General features: G+C 38.8%; 1 protein-coding gene across 1 annotated transcript in view; it reads left to right on the forward strand.

Moving 5' to 3' along the window:
* The window catches only part of LAMA3 (laminin, alpha 3), a gene marked incomplete at both ends in the record, with an annotated part of 81,889 nt that overhangs the window by 56,189 nt on the left and 8,276 nt on the right, over nt 1–17,424 (forward strand). Inside the window, 12 exons of the mRNA XM_009710193.1 lie at nt 1,019–1,184; nt 1,590–1,716; nt 1,806–1,945; nt 2,325–2,440; nt 2,975–3,186; nt 4,019–4,223; nt 6,584–6,728; nt 7,518–7,658; nt 9,044–9,208; nt 12,146–12,247; nt 13,211–13,294; nt 14,258–14,488. Coding sequence (XP_009708495.1) covers nt 1,019–1,184; nt 1,590–1,716; nt 1,806–1,945; nt 2,325–2,440; nt 2,975–3,186; nt 4,019–4,223; nt 6,584–6,728; nt 7,518–7,658; nt 9,044–9,208; nt 12,146–12,247; nt 13,211–13,294; nt 14,258–14,488 — 1,834 coding nt within the window. The remainder of the gene's footprint in view (nt 1–1,018; nt 1,185–1,589; nt 1,717–1,805; nt 1,946–2,324; nt 2,441–2,974; nt 3,187–4,018; nt 4,224–6,583; nt 6,729–7,517; nt 7,659–9,043; nt 9,209–12,145; nt 12,248–13,210; nt 13,295–14,257; nt 14,489–17,424) is intronic.

The raw sequence follows: 17,424 nt of genomic DNA on the forward strand, positions 1-17,424 counted from the left end.
ACATGATTTAAAATAAAGCTAATGTAGCAATTTGTAACTTTTACTCTGTTTTGTATTGGTTTATTGTTAATCTCTTGTTATATTTGCATAGTTTACTGTATGTTTATGTTCTGGTATTAAGACCATTATCTGGCAGCATCTTTGCTTTCCTGAAAGTGTTTAATGTTCACCAAGTTGAAAGATGCAGAGTCTTGGCTCTGTTTAACAGTATTGTAAGCAGATGCTGCACATGATTTCCCACACAGGCCTGGCAAATACATCTCAATCCTGGCCCTGAAACATACTTGCCATTCCAGTTCCGGACCTGTCTTGAGCAAAGATTAATCATTGTCTGTTCAGTACTTACGAGAAGTGAACAAATACTAGCAGGAAACCCCCCAAAACATTTTCTCCTGAAGTCTTGGAAAATACTTCTCTCAATCAAGTTCTTCAGAAATAAATATACCAAGGAAGAAATAGTTAAACACAGCAGTGAATGAATAAGGATGCTTTCAAGGAGCACTGTTATTTATTTTGGCTCCAATTCTACAAATATTGGAGTGTATACTTAACTTCTAAGTACTTAAGTAGTCCCATTGACTTCAGTTGGAAAACTTGCATATTTAAAGGATACACCTATGTAAATATTTGTAGAACTGAGAATTCAATATTAGTGCAGATTCTGGTGAATACAACTAACTGGATTAACTAAATTTTATTTATTTAACACTCTTGGTTCCCTTAGGCTTCATCTTCCTTAGCAAACTCTTTCCATTGAAGCTGTTCAGGTTGTAGAAATTTCGAGTGAATAAAATCTGTTAATGTACATTTTCCCTTTTGTGAGTTAAATGCGTACCTCTTGTTTTCATTTACTTTCTGATCATTTGCATGGAATCCAAAGAGTAACAGGAGTTACTGTTGCATTATTAATTGTAATACAGTCTAATATACTGACTTTTGTGAGTTGACTGCTTTTCCTTTTATGATGCTTAAGAAATTCTCCTGGCCTCAAGAGTAATTACTATAATTCTGTGTTCAGTGCAACATGCATTCCTTCAGTGTATGAAACTCCACCAGCAGCTTTGGTTTTGGATGCATTCAAGGATGGGAAAATTTCCGAAGTACGGAGAAATATACTCGATGACCCACTGAGTGCCCCTTTACCTTCTGACTCAGTTAATGGAGTTACCTTGTCTCCGTTACAGGTATCTCATATTTTGAAAACTTTGTTTCCTAAGTCACAAAATATGTTCTTAGTAAAATTAAATAGATTAAACACTTTGAGTCAAAACTGAACGATGTGATATGATCAAAATGTTGCAGATTGAGTAAGCCACAAAGACAATATACAGAAAGAGAAACAAAACTGCCAGCTTCTTTCTAAACTACACAGTAGTCTCACAAACTGCAGAAGAACATTAGATGTGCTTGGCATACAAACAGATAGGAGCATGCAGTTGTAATGCCATATTCTTTGAAGATATTTAACTTGCTGAGAGATGCTAAGCTGCCTCTCTTTCATTGCAGGTAGGTGGCACAAAGCACAGCTCATAAACACAAGAATATTTCATGAAACAAATACACTATCAGAGCTGTTCTTGTTTCTGCAGAATCAGATTACCTTGAGTGGCAGAGTGCCCCGCTTGGGCAGATACGTATTTGTGGTACATTTTTATCAGCCAGCACACCTGGTGTTCCCTGTGCAAGTGCAGGTGGATGGGGGACATGTGTGGTCAGGTAAGCTTCTGAATTTGATCTAACCCCTTTCCCTTCTCAGCATTTTGGCACATGGAACATTTTTTGGCATTATGTTTTTTTTCTTCCAGGTTCTTTCAATGCTTCATTCTGCCCTCATACCTCTGGCTGTCGGGATCAGGTGATTGCGGAAAACCAAATTGAACTTGACATTTCTGAACCTGAGGTCTCTGTTACAGTGATGATACCTGATGGAAGAATTCTTGTTCTGGTAAGTTTATTACATAAATGTACTTGGAATTGTTATTCTCAGTTTCACTATTCATTTAGAGATAGATGCAAAGATGAAAGCTGAAAAGAAAGAATTAGTCTTTTAGTGTTGTGTTTCAGATTTTTAGGATCTTGTGCACTTCTGTTTTATTTTAAACTTTTAAGATACTATACACTGCTTTTATTGTACACTGCTTGTAGCGTCACAACTCTGGGGGGAAGACAAGAAGTATATTTTCCCATTTTTTTCAGTTAAAATGTTACGAGTTTTGAAAAAGTCCAGAACGCATAATGAAGCAACATTTAAATATATCAATACCTTAGTGTGTGTCTCTTGCTTTTCTCTGAAATGTACAATTTAACTTTCTTGTTGTTTTAAGGAAAATATCTTAGTTGTTCCAGCAGACACCTACAGTTACAAAATTCTTGACAAAAAGACAGTGGACAAGTCATTTGATTTTATCAGCCAATGTGGAGGAAACAGTTTTTATATTGAGTAAGCATCGCTTTCTAAAAAACTGAACATTGACAACAAGCTGGGAATTAATATTACTTTTACTCTGTATTACAGACATATATATAAAATCCCTTTCATTGTGCTACATTAAAATGCTCTTCATGGCTTATGCTGGCCCATTAAATTTCCATGAGTCATTTTTCCATGACTTTCTATTATAAAAGAAATGTAAAGGTAGAGCTTTATTGCTCACAGTACAAAAGAGGAAAATCTATGTCATCTTTCTGTCCTTGGTATTTCCATCTTTGGTATTTGGTATTTTGCTTGGCATGTCTGAACTGATATGACTAATATATGCACTTTCTTTGAAAAAAATCTCTTACCTGCATGTTCAAAGCCATTCACCACTAATTTAATTAAACTATATCCTTGCATGCATACTGATGCCATCCTTAAGCAAAGAACTGCTTGAAAGACAGGACCCTAATTTACTGAACCACTGCAAAGCATGCTCATAACAATTCCCAAGTGCTAGTACTTACATGGTTTATGTTTATATTTAAATTTAAATAGCCCAGAAGGATCATCAACCTTTTGTAAGAACTCTGCAAGGTCACTAGTGGCTTTCTACAACAACGGAGCCCTGCCATGTAATTGCCATAGCGCAGGTGCCACAAGCCCTACTTGCAGCCCCCTGGGAGGACAGTGTATTTGCAGACCTAATGTCATCGGTCGTCAATGCAGCCGATGCCAAACTGGCTACTATGGATTCCCGTTCTGCAAGTGTAAGTACGTGCTTGGATTTATTCAGCACCTGACCCGATCTTTTATTTAACTCTCTGATTTTACTGCATAGGTACCACAGCCTTGCTTCTCTTCATAGGTCTTGATCCTATGAGAGACTGGTTGAGCCATCTTAGATTTAGCACAGCATAGCTTTCAGTTTAAGGCAGAAGTAACCCCATTCCCTTAAAACACACCTAGTTCACAACGAAGTGTGCCTTCGCATGTGTTGTCTAATTAGGTGTAGCAGGCTTACAGTTAAACTGGTTAAAATCCATATTGCCACTCTTTCAGTCAAATGGATTTTTCTGCATTGACTACTAAATTGTTTCCCAGTTACCACTGTTGTATCCCAGTTTACACTTTCAAGATTTTCCATAAATAATCAGAGCCATAGCATTCTTAATTCCTCATATTCTGATGTTCTTAATAACATCAACAGATTTATAGATTACACCAACAGTCCTCAGATGCCTTCTCAGATATTATACTCGATGTTTATAAATGTTGCTTTGTAAAAGTGGTGCCCTTAACACCAAAACTATTTGTCGTTTAATCCTTGGCAGTGTTGGGAAGTGATTAATAATGCCTGTGGTGAAGTTAAGCAAGCAATCTGTGGAAAAGAGCCAGGCACTCAAGCTACTCTTTGAAATTACCGTTACAGTCACATAGTTGGTTTCCATGACCCTGAGCTTAAAACTAGTGACAGAGAGAAAAGAATCATGTCCTTTATACATAAAGGTTGCGTGTGCTTGTTTCATATGCAAGTTCAGTAAGAGTTGATCATTGTAAGTTGAGATGTGATTGATTTGTAGAATGTTTTCTTTGACCTAGTATGCAACTGTGGGCAGCGTCTTTGTGATGACATGACCGGTAAATGCATTTGCCCTCCACGAACTGTGAAACCAACTTGTGAAGTGTGTGAGAGACATTACTTCAGCTATCACCCTCTTGCTGGCTGCGAGAGCTGCAACTGTTCGGAAAGAGGAGTCGTTAATGCGGCAAGCCCAGAATGTGAAAAAACCAACGGGCAATGCAAGTAAGTTTGGGTTATGTGCATTATAAACAATGCACCAGTGGTTTGCTTCATCATTCTTTTTGGGTATTTGGAGGGAACGTGGGAAACTTTGACGATGGTCAATAGGGATTTAAGCAGCGTGTGGTGATAGTGAGGACTCAGCTGTTTCAGAGATACCCGCAATGTTTTAGTGGAAACTTGGTTTGTGCAGGTAACTAACAAGATTTGGGATTCCTGGGCTTTCATTCTGTTTGCCAGCGACATGCCATGTCACTCATGTTAAGTCACCAAATCTCTGTCCAGCTCATGACTTATCCAGTGTCAGTAGCAAACCTCAGATCAGATATCCTGACTTCTGGACATGTACATCATTTGGAACGGTGTACATTATTTCCCAAATTCTTAAAACTTTGCAGTTGGCCTTCCACAGTCTGATGCCTGGATTTAAATCTAATGATGTTTTTAAGTACTGTAAAGCTTGAATGTTTGCAATGAATTTTGAGAAACTTTGATGATAGGTGCTGCGGGCATGGAAAATATGGTTCAGTTGGAGCCATAGATGATAATTGCCCTTAAAATTATGCCTTCTGTATGATAGATGCTTATTTTTCTGTAACTGAGCATGCTGAGATGAGAATAAATTATTTAATTCTGTTCTCTTATTTACATCCTTTTAGTTCAGTTTGGTTATTTTGGCTATGTTAGAGTCCTAACAAAGAGAAATTTGTCCTTCCTGCTCTGCCATTAAGCCTGTAAATATGATAGAGAACACTAATTTTCAGAGAATGCTCATATTATTTCCCAAATTTAAAATCTTTTCCTAAGTCTCCTTTTCATATGACGTGAATAATTGTCTTATCCCAAGAGCAAACCAGGAACTGTTTTCAAATTTAGAAGTTGGGGTTCAGGGTTAAAGTGTAGCATATTCTGTATCTCCTGATGCACTCTCAATCTGATTAGTCTCTGCTTTCATTTTCCCCCTATAGTACAAAATAAAATCAAAATAAATACTATGCTAAAATAAATCAAATAAATGATTCAGTCAAAATGTAATACTTCAAAGAAAGGGCTTAGCACACTTCTACTCGAGTAGAATTGAGGATATTTTTTGCAGAAATAGTCACACTTTTCCATTTCAGTGAAAAGCTGTATTGTCTGATTATAATGGTGGTATTTTTCATGTGCAACCTAATTGGAAATATCAAAGAAATGACAGCTTATTCGTAAAAATGTCTGAAGCAAAATTTGACATATAGCAAATGCTTTTGGACTAATTGCTGAAGTATATAGCTAAGTACTACATTCTGACTAATACTTTTCCGTCTGTGGATTACATGAAGTTCAAAGTCCCCATCCAGCTCCAGTTATCTGTGTGTGGGGGTAATGTATTCAGAGAGACTCTGAGAAGCCTCGCCCATTGTTTGGTGAATTGAGTAGTTGCTTTCATATATTGCACAAAGTGCAGTCTACCTTGTCTGCATATTTAACAGTTTATTTCCATTACATTCATAGTGTTAGTGCACGCATGAATTTGGTTCTGGGAGCTAAAGGAGACTCCACTAACTTGCTGAGACTTTTGAAAATTATCTTACACAACTAAAATGTAAAGATGTGGATGGTGGTGGTGGCAGACATTCTTTATCAATGGATCCTTACTCTCTTGAAACCTGCTTTGGGCTGGTACAGGCAGTTTACCAGCACAGACAAGAGGAAGAGGGATCATCAGACCCACAATTTCACTAGTTTTATCAGACTGTGCAAGTTTGTTGTAAAGGCAGGATGAAGTAGCTACTGCCACGGAAAGATGTTCTCATCTCAAGCCTTGTCCATAGTTTGGTGTTGGTTTTTGCATCTGCTGTACTTCACCTAAATTCAAGGTGTTCAGCCTTCACTGTGAGCAAAGTGGATTTTATCCCAAACCTTGTGGCAGGTTGAAGTCCCCATAATTACTCATATGCCTGGGATTCTCCACCTTTTTGTTAGCAAGTGAATGCCTTGAGTAATGCCCAGTCACATCCTCCAGCTATAAATCTTTTTCCAGCTCCACTTAACTGTGTGCAACATCCATGTTTCACACCTTTGTGTATAGAGAGAGTAGTTCTATACTGCGAGCACTAAATGGCTGAAGAAGTCTAATTCTATTGTGAGCATTTATATCCTTCAAAATCAAATCCATTCCTGGTCAGTTCCATGACCATTGAAAACGTGTCACTATTCAAAACTGAGAACAATACTAACCTGCTGCTGTTTCTCTGGGGAAATCATAAAGTTGTGTCATAGCCATGTAATCACTTCAAAGATCTACCTGCCTTTTGTTTTAATCTACCCTTCCTCTCTGCATCCCTATTGACTCCCTCCTCTGTGTTTGTTTGTTGATAAAGATGCAAACCAGGAATAAAAGGACGGCAGTGTGATCACTGTGCTCCTGGTACTTACGGTTTCCCGAACTGCATGCCATGTAACTGTAACAGAGATGGAACAGAACCAGATGTTTGCGATCCCCAGACAGGAATTTGTCTCTGCAAGGTCAGATAAATCAAATTACTTCTGAATTCACAAGCAGCTTTTGCACATCAGTGACTACTTTGTATTTAATGGGGTGAATGAAGTGAGTTTATCATTAAGTTTTCAGTAAAAATGAAATGCAGCTGTACAAAACCATCACACCTTGCAGTATATGCACAGATTATCACGGTACCAGTTAAATGCCATTTTTTAATGAGTTCAATATCTGTCAGTTTTACAGGCAGCTTTAGGCTTTGCAGGATGTTACAGAGCTGCAGAGTAGATGTCCATTGATTCACTGAAGCAGTCTGTACCCTGCGCAGATCTGCTTTATGCATCTGCACCTCAGCTTTTGGATGTTAACCAGGTCTCATGCTTTTTTTAGCCATGTTATGTCAGTTGACATTTCACCACATTATTATATTCAGGAAATCTTCTTTTGTTCTGATCTGCATGATTAAATGTGATAAATGTGAACTTTCACAAGTGACCTTTTATATTGTAGGTTTGGAAAAGTCAGCAGGAGGATTTTGGCAGGGAAGTTACCAGCTGTCTCTGACTAATATTTATTACTCAGTGGTTCACTTTATGAACTGGAAAGACAGCTCATAACTAAGATAATCTCCAAGAAGCCAATTTTATTTGCATTTGGAATATGATGTATGCGGACAATCACACATTTTCATTCATGTTTCCATACATTTAAATAAATCTTCTTTCAGAAGATTTGTTTTATGTGCAGGAGGTTTTGCGGGCCTCACCAAAACCAAAAGGAAATTGCTGAGATTTCTTTCAACTATGCCTTAACAGGAGAATGTTGAAGGTGCAGAATGTGATACTTGCCGACCAGGATCCTTTTATCTGGACCCTTCTAATCCCAGGGGATGCACCTCTTGCTTTTGTTTTGGGGCAACCAGCGACTGTCGCAGCACAAATCGTCGTAGAACCAAGGTGTATCCAATAGTTTTTTTGTTTGCTGTCATAAACCTACATTTATTCTGTTAAGGAAATGCCAGACTTTTTCCAAAATTTAAAATATATTTTATTAGTTTCTAAGGATAAGAAATATTCTGCAAGCAGTAGTACAGATTTAATGCAGCCTTGTTAAGACTTAGGTGTAGTCTGAAAGTGCCTTTCAGCAGAAATGGCCCTTTTCACCTGTTTGCAAATCACTAGTTGGACTGAAGTTGAGCTGGCCTTCTATTGCTTTATCTTCAGACGCTAGTTCATCATTAAAGTCAATGGTCTCCTTCAAGATGCTTTGATAAGCACATGTGTCATTTTACATGCCTATATCATAGATGCATTTTGAAACCTAAGAAATGTGTGACACATTCCACAAAGATTGTAAAAATTGTCTTTCTTCCCGCCCTGTAAAAAAGACATGAAATCAGGTGTGAGAAAAGATGACAGATTTTTATTAGCATAAATGAATGGTAAGATGGCTGAAGACTGAAAAAAAAGCAACAGCTGCCTGAAACAATGCAAGAGAAAGAAAAGAAAGAAGCAGAGTCCTAGAATGATGGATGAGGAGTTTAGTTTAGGCTTAGACATAGACTAAGTGCAATCCAGATTGTGGCACTTTACAAGCAAAGGATGAAAGTCTGGCCTCAGTGAAGTCAGTAGCAAACTTCCATTTGCTTTAGAAAAATTTCCTGCAGTGATTACTTGTCCTCACCAAAGACTGTTTTTGAAAACATGTCTAACTTTATGTTTTATTGCTCTGGCCAGCCAAGGGCAACCCACCACAGAACTGTTCTGGTACATAGACATCGTGTTTGCTTTCCTCCAGCATCATGATAAATAACGGGATGTGTGGTCTTTCATGAAACAACAGCCATGAACATAAAACGTGCATTAAAGAGCCAGAATATTAGGCTACATTGCCTGCCTCTCCAAAATATTCTGCCATGTCCCCTCCCTCCCAGCTAACCTACCACAACAGGCCACACTCTGTCTTTTAGGTCAGTGTCCTTGGTTTGATTTTGGAATGGACTTAAAAAAGCACCTCCAAATTATATCCTTGAATTTGTGTACACAATTCCTACTCACCTCCAGAAGGGTGTGTCTTCATGTGACTGAAGACAGAATTTAGTTTGCGAATGACAAACCAAATGTCTGCATCCCAAGTAGCTTTGGCCAATTTGTCCCACTTACACTGTCTTCTGAGGTCCTTGCAACATCCAGTGCGCAAAGACTTTACGCTGGCTCTGAAGGGGTTGAATTTCAAGCTAAGGGAATAATTGAGGCCAAACAATTTCTCCTCATTACTTGGTGCTGGTAAAGTTTAATAAAGGATGAGACGAGCTTTTAATTTCTGTATGTATTTTCATTAGTTTGTAGACATGAGGGACTGGCGCTTGGAGGCAGTGGATGACAATATTGACATTCCAGTCACTTTCAATCCAGTCAGTAACAGTGTAGTGGCTGATGTTCAGGAATTGCCTGCTTCAGTGCATGGTTTGTACTGGAAAGCACCACCGTCTTACCTGGGAGAGAAGGTAAATGACACCTAATTCATCTGTTTTAATGACATGTTTTCATTTTTTGCCAGCATAAAATAAAGAGTCTCATTGTTTTTCTTAGATATGTTTCTCTCTCTTCCCTCATGAGATTCTTACTCTCTTACCTCTCATGCCATGAATCACAACATTTTACTTCTGAGTACAGTGTTAAAATTATAACCAATAACACAGAATTAATCACCTTGTTTCGTGCCAGGGAGGTCTTTGTGTGAACAGCATGATCAGGAGCTATGGTTCAGGGAGCTGGTACCTTCAGCTGCTTTTCTGAAACCTAGAACATGTAGAGCTTGCCAATGTGGCCAATCATCTTTTAGATAACCTAGAGTATCTCCTGGGTGGATTTCTAAAAGAATAAAAGGTGATTATGTGCTCAATGGCATGCAAAAAACCCAACCTTTCGCTTTCAATATGTTGCTTGGGAAGAGCAACACCTGGTTTTCTAACCTTTGTATTCTTTGGACTGCTTGCTGCTCTTTCTGCTCATGCATGGGAGCAGTCTTTTGCTCACGGTTCATACCTGTCGGGATTTCAGCCCGGGGATCATGCTGACCAGGAGGACTTTGGTAGTGGTGGCTTGCGGGCCCAGAGCCCCAGGTTCTCCCTGTTTGGAACTCTGACAGTGTTGACAGTTGCTAGCCAGTTGTAGGGGACACAAGCTTTTCAGATGCAATCCTACCATCACACAAGTGAAAACAAATGGGATAGGCACCAAGATGGTACAATTTTTGAAGTTCCTCTTAGTCCTCATTTTACAAACTAGAGCAGTATTTTTCATCGGGCTCTCCTATGCTGAGGTGCATATCTTTCAGTTGAACAGCACATTTAGTTAGGGTGCTTTTTGTTAATGTTATAGAGGCTCTTGTTTCAATGCCTACAAATTATTTTTCAAAGAAATTTCATGTTAAAGCATATGTTAGGTACTACAGTGCAAAACCAAAAGGACTTTTGTTGTTCCCATAACAAAATGTAAACCAGGCAATAACCCTTTTAAAACACAGCTATTAAGAATAGTGCTGTGAGTTTTATGTTCTGTGTCACAGTGTCTAACTAGGCATGCCATTACTTGCTTTTATTTACAACGACAACACTGTAAATAAAATAGTTTTATTTTTGGACCTGCTTTTACTGTACACTGTCTGTAAGTGTATATTTTAGCACAGGCAATACTGCAGTCGTGAAAGTCCCCCCAAAAATACCATCTTGCTGCTAGTTTTACAAGCTCATAAATTTACCAGTTATTCACATCATTGTATTCTGAAAATGTCGGGTTTTGGTCTACTTGCAGTGATAGCACCTCATTCTGAAAATGTGAATAAGATCACTCCAGACATTTTTCAGCACGATAAGGGTATAAATACTGTTTTCCATTATCTTAAACCTTTTAACTAGTTCCACTGCAACATTAATATTTAGCAGAGTGTATTTTCTTTCCTCTCTCTTGTTTACAAAGTTAGAAGGGAATCAACTGTAAAATCTATAGCAGTGCAGAAACTGACAGTCATTGAGAAATTCAGATCACATTGTCCCTATTTTCTGCTCTTTTGTATTTTAACATTCTATTTAATAGACCACTGCTAATGTTAGAAAATAAATATTGTACATATAGAATACACAGGGTAGTTTATAACAACAATATTTTCCCATTTTAAAAAAACATTTAAAAAGCAGTAACATAACAGTCCTAAAATGTGTTTTAAACAGGAAATTAGCTTTAATTTGAATTTTCTTACATTTTTGAAAAAAAATTTATTTATACAGGGTTGTGTTGGCAAAATATAGCTAATGTTCCAAATTAGGCTTTTGAAAATGCAGTTGGCTAAAGATAATAGCGTTAATTATGGCCCTGTGATCAAAGGAACAAATTTAGTACTGAGATGTCTGTGTTTTGTTTGTAATTCATCAAAGTGTATGGAAAGGGGTAAATCGAAGACTGGTGCTTCCCTGCAGAACACCAAACCTGACAAAGCAGTTCTTCCTCCCATGTTGAAACCAAGCATAAGCTGTAAGTGCAAACAGCAAAGGGTGCAGAACAAAGTAGTGTATCTGTGGCAAAACACCTGATTTCACCTGGTACCCACAAACCTTCCTTCTAGGCTCTGCTTGGAACAAAAAGTGTCCAGGCTGTGCCTGGAGCTTCCTTTCCTCTCAATGTGTTTTGAACTGAGTCACTCACAGCCCAGGGAAGCTGCTTGTCAGATGATTCAGACATACTTGCCTAAGTCTGTGTTCTGGGCAGCAACGCGTGTATTTTGTTGGGTTTGGAGCTGCCTGTGGTCACCCATAGATGAGCCAAAAGAAGTGTGGTTTCAGCTCAACCTACAGACACGGTCTGTTTACACCAGAGCTGATACTGGCTGATACTGGTAGAAGTCCTGTCCTCCAGAAGGTGGAGCAAAGATTTCCTGATTAGATTCATGTTTGTAGTAAGTTTAGAAAATGCTGGCTTATGAAAGCCACCTTTAAACATGCTTAGTCTGACTTCTCCTTTTTATCCATGGCTGTTCATGGGGTTCACTACCACTTTCATTATCAGTCTGACATCTGCTCTTGATGAGCGAAATCTGTTCTGTAGGGTCAGGGGAAGAACAATGTTCATGTGAATGTGTGATTTCTCCATGACACGCAGAATCACACAGATGGGTGATCCCAGATATGGAAAAAAAAAAGAAAACCCTAATGCTAGTAACCTTCCAGAGAACAGTAACTTCTCAAAAGTGATCTCAGATACACAAAATAAACAAAATAGAAGGTAGTTTCTTCCAAGCAACACATATTTTCATATTTTGTCTAAAGAACAAAGAATAAATGTATTATTTACAGTGCTGGAAGATGGGGTAAACTTGAATACAGAGTTATATTAATATCAAGCAATAGTGCTGTAAAGTATCTCTGGTCTTCTGCATTTTGTTACAGCTTTCTTCATATGGTGGCTTCCTAAGTTACCAGGTGAAATCTTTTGGCTTGCCTAGTGAGGGCATGGTTCTTCTGGATAAGAGACCTGATATACAACTAACAGTAAGTTTTGAAATATTATTTTTTCTTTCAAGCAATACCAATATCATGATTTTTTCTGTTACCTGACAACTATGGCAAATTTTGCTCCTATAGTGTGCTTAACTTCTATAGCAACTTGCTACATTTCTATAGCAGTGATTTTATTGCATTTTGCTCAAAGCCATCAACACACCTATCTCTGTTGCCAAAGTAACGTATTATTAAGCATAACTGACTTGAGAGCAAATAAAAAGATAAAACAGGATTTTCTCTGTAAAATGCACCTGTGGGAAAACAAATAATTAATGCCTTGCACACTTGTCAACAACTATGGCCTCGACTCTGCAAAATATGCCCTGGATTCCATGTGTAATCAGTCCAATTTTCTGTGAGATTTTTCTTCGGCATAAAATTAAGCATAATTATAAGGCTTCAAGGGACCGAAGTAAAAATGCCTTTTAGGTTAACAATTTTTTAATTCAACCACTTTAGGGCCAAAATTGAAATCTTTTACATCTGTTGAAATTCCCATGGGGGTGGTTCTGTTTCTTCAGACCATCAGAAACACTGATTCAGTATTCTATGATTCTTATTGGGAAACATGCCTCATAAAGTACTACAGTAGTATCCAAAGTTGTTTTGTGCACCAGGATGCAAAGGAGAATGTTTGAAAATGCAAAAACATTTTTACTCAAAAGTAATAACTAGTTCCTGTGAAAATTGGTCAGCATTAATTTAATTCTCTTACTGTTTTATTTGAAAGCAAGGTTGCTAATAGGCAAAAGCAGTGAAAACCCTACTGACACTAGAACATAGTGCTTGCTATACCACTTCACTGTCAAAATGACATACAGATTTCCTAGTATTACTTAGTTTTTATCCCCCAAAGAACAGGATTAATGTACTTCACCAAATTTTATTGCATCTGAACGCTTTACCATAAAAGTAGTGAAACAGCAATGTTATATCCTCGTTCTCACATAGGGCCAGCACATGAAAGTTGTTTATATGGATCCCAACAACCCACTGCCTGACCGTCAATATTATGGCCGTGTGCAGCTAGTTGAGGTAAGAAATCAAAATGGAATGGCTTTCCCTTTTCTTCCCAGCGGCACATAAAAATTACTCAGGTAATATGTGCAGACATACTAAATACTTGATAATGTTAATGAATACAAACTTAAATACTGTAGATCTAAATACAAACAACATTTTTTTTCTCTCTCTTTACTGCCACATTGAACCTAGGTTCTGATTCATGCCACCTAATTTTAGCACCTCGAAGTTAGGCATCTTGTCCAATTTAGCCTTTAGCACTCCCTCCAGGGCCAGTGGAGTAATGCTGAGTCAGTCATCAATGGAAGATGATTCATTACAGCCCCAGACTGTACTTCATAGAGATGGAATGAACTGTTATCTGTTTGCCTTGGTGTCTAGCTACCTGGTTTAGAATGGGTGCCCACCATTCAGGCAGGTGAACTTAGCAGGGATTGTGCCTACCTTGAATCTGTGCTCAGAAGGTCAAACTGGGTTATTTATTTATTTCTGTCTCATATATAGACCAAAAAAATGTTTCTTCAAGCCAGATTCCATTTTCAGTAATTCTGTGTCTATTAGCAGCAAGAAAGCACATGAGGGCAGCCCTCAAAGACTGGATTTCTAGGACTTCGCTTACTCTTAAAAAGAAAAGCATTTTCCTCCACCCTTTTGTGGTTTGGTGGGTGACACCTAAAAGAAATTTGGATGACTGAAGAAGAACCTATATGCTTCTTCACTTTTCGATACCTCAAAGCCATATGTACCTTGCAAAGTAAAGGATACATCCCTTCTTATGTTCATTATTCCTTTTCCACCTACCCTGTATTTATGTTCATTATATTTATTTTCCTGACCTCTATTTCCCCCTACACCAATTGGCACTATAGGGGTCTGTTCCATGGGGTTTTTCTCCCTTTTTTCTGTCATCCTATCTTCTTTGCAGATACTCTTTTTAAGAAGCTGCAGGGCTCATTTTGTACCCTTAATCTGCAGGGAAACTTCAGGCATGCCAGCAGCAATAACCTTGTATCCAGAGAAGAACTGATGATAATCCTGTCTAGACTAGATGGCTTACACATCAGAGGCCTTTACTTCACGGAGACTCAGCGATTAACCCTTGGTGAAGTTGGGCTGGAAGAAGCCACCAGCGCAGGAAGCAGCAGCATTGCATACAGCGTAGAGACGTGCTCCTGCCCTCCGGAGTACACTGGTGACTCATGTCAGGTAGGAAGCATTTGCCTCCATACTGTACCATTATCTTCTGTCTTGCCTACAGCTATACATACTGGTTTAGTTAGAGGAAAAGGCTAGTTATTACAGTAATTAAACGTGCTTCTTGTAAATGTATGTACTTTCAAGGGCTTAAATACTTTCCCTGTCTAAGAAGCAGTGTTGGGTTACTCAACTCGTGATTGCTTTTGCAGAGCTCTGAATGACACTCTACATGTGTAAGGCACTATAATGAGCGATTCTTCTATGATGCCCTGTGAGAGGCTGAATAATCTCGGTCGATACTTTAATGGAGGGAAGGTCAGAACTGACTTATCAAAGTCTGTGAGACCCTATACAGTGGAGAAGAGTCCTGGTGTTCCTTATTTTAGCAGGGTGCAAGTGAAGCAGCCTGAACCTAGATAATTCTGGATACTTTCCCATTTTCACAGGAAAATGTTTGAAAGCTAAAGTTAACATATTTGCAAAAAGTATTTGGAGATATTTTTATGAAAGATAATGTAAATGTTGCACAGTAATACTGTTACCTGAAGAATGGTGAAATCCTAGCTGTAGTTGTATATCCTGTCCCTGATGTTGTTCCTGTAGCTGTAATTCTTCTGGTTGTCACTTTGCTTAGCTTAGAGCTTGACTGTTCCCATGTGTAAGCACCCAAGGCAGCAGAATAAAGTACTAGAGAGATAAGCAGTGTACAAAGTGCACAAAATATGAGGAATTATTCTCTCAGAAAATGGTTGAGGGTTACCGTAAAGCAGTAATTGCTATACTAACCTTGCAAACGTTTTTGAAATGAGAATGAAAGAATAATATCTAGATGGGAGCAGCTGCAGAGAGACTGAACAAAACATTTATGGCTGGCTTATGTCTCATGTGTGCATCCATTGCTCAGGGCAGCTATTCATCATCTGTCGAATCCCATTTTGGAAATATTTCTAGAAACTTAGTTTTTCACACATTTGATGTTCTGTGCCACAGACAAATTGATGAGCATTGACCCATGAAATTCCAACTGCCATCCCATTGCTTTCAACATACTGCCTTGATAAACTAAGGTGTTGGAGTTTTTTTATATAACCTGGTGGAAATACATAGCCAAAGGAAGTGATCAAGACACCTGGGTAGTTCGTAAGCCCCATATGTTTATGCAGCATTACTCAGGCGGTGATTTACTGCTCTAATCACCTAGCTCTGTCTGGCTGCCTTAGGTGGGGAGGAGGTGATGCCTGCCACACCCTGACTTAGGTATATATTGAGCTACGGGATCTGCGGGGTTACTTGTTAACCTCAGGAACGGTAATGTGTGCCGTACAACTTGACTCACGTATAAAGTTTAAAGGTGGGGCCCATCACAGCACGGAGCCTCATTAATCTGAGTCAGAAGCTGGAGAAGAAGGGAGAGTATAAGAGAACGGGCGAGCACCGAACGGATAGCAGCGTATGTTGGCAGTGGAGCTAAAGTAAAATGACGGCCCAAGTGCAGAGGCCGAGGAATGTAGGATGGGTGGTTGTCACGTTAGTGGCCCTGGGGCGTTGTTTAGCACAAGATATGCAACAGAGGCTGTCGTATCCTCACCTTCAGGAGTGGAGTCAGCAGCAACAAGTTCAAAGAGATTTTTACCTGAGACAGGTAATTTGTTCATTTTCTCTTCCTCGCTTGCTTCCTTCTTTCTCTTTGTTTTTAAAAAAACTAATTTGATAACAACTTATACATTACTTAATATAAGTAATAAGAAGGCTAATCTTCTCATGTCTTAAAGTACTTTGCTAACAAAAGCGTGTGTGAGAAGTTTCTTTTAAATTGCTGTTTACTTGAAAACAGTCAGCCTGAACTCCTGAGCTCTTGAAAGCGCCTAGAGCTTTATTTTCGTTTGGAATCAATTTCTCAGTATCACGAACGCTGCTTCAAAAACAAAGTGCCCACGTACTCCAAATGTGTTGTTTTAAAGACAGCATAAATAGAAAAACAAAAAGCTGCGTAGATTTTTTCCAAATGCATTTGGATGTATTTTTAAATGAATGATTCATTTTGCTCTCCGAAAAGAGACTTTCAGTACATAAAATTTATATGCATTAGAGCCTATATTTTACTTAGTCATGCTGTTAAATGTATCTCAGGCCCTCGTTTCTTCAGAAGCTGTGTATATTGGCTCCCTGTTGTTCAGAGAACATACTAACCCTTTTAAAAATGTATCTGAAAAATTTCAAATGCCCACTGTAAATTCAGTCCTTGCTCACGCTGAAGTCAGTATTAAAAGCTGTTGATGATATTAGTATTCTGCATACTTTTTTTTTTTTTTCATTTATCCCTCATATAAAGAAGGCAAAGGTGCCACTAGCAACTGTTGTTTAAACAGCAATAACTCAATATTCCTTTTGGAGAGGTGAATTATTTTTTTTTTCTCTGGTAGTTACATGGTTGATAAATTCACTGGTTAATCCTGCCCCTGCATAAACCTCAAACCCCTGGAACATGGTTTGAGACACTATCCCACAAACCCTTTCCTCTTCAGATTAGTCCTATCAGTCTTAGTGGTGCAGTTGCAATGAGAAGAGATTTACGGCTGTAAAGTTCAACTGTCATTTGTCTTCTGAATGTCGTTGGGGCCAGCCCCTAACCGTGAGGTAGAGGCAAGCTGTGGGTACAGTGCAGAAGGACATTGCCAGAGGTAGGAACCTGGGAGGTGTTGGCTTCGTGGGAAGCACAGCTTTCTCCACGCTTTGGTACAGCCTCTCATCTCCCTTGCACCACACCAGCTTAGCTACAAGTGAAAAGGAGCTAGGGAATAGAAGGGAAAGACTTATGTCTGGTCCTTTTTGGTGTGGTTGGTGTGCCAGGAGGATGCTGAGCATAGAAGGTGGGCATGAGTTTTTGAATTGGTCTGTATACAGGAAGACTCCATGCCCAGGAGGAATTCCTTGTACTTTCCCTA

This window comes from Cariama cristata, unplaced genomic scaffold, assembly GCF_000690535.1.
Source record: "Cariama cristata isolate BGI_N322 unplaced genomic scaffold, ASM69053v1 scaffold3921, whole genome shotgun sequence".
NCBI classification, from domain to species: Eukaryota; Metazoa; Chordata; class Aves; order Cariamiformes; family Cariamidae; genus Cariama; species Cariama cristata.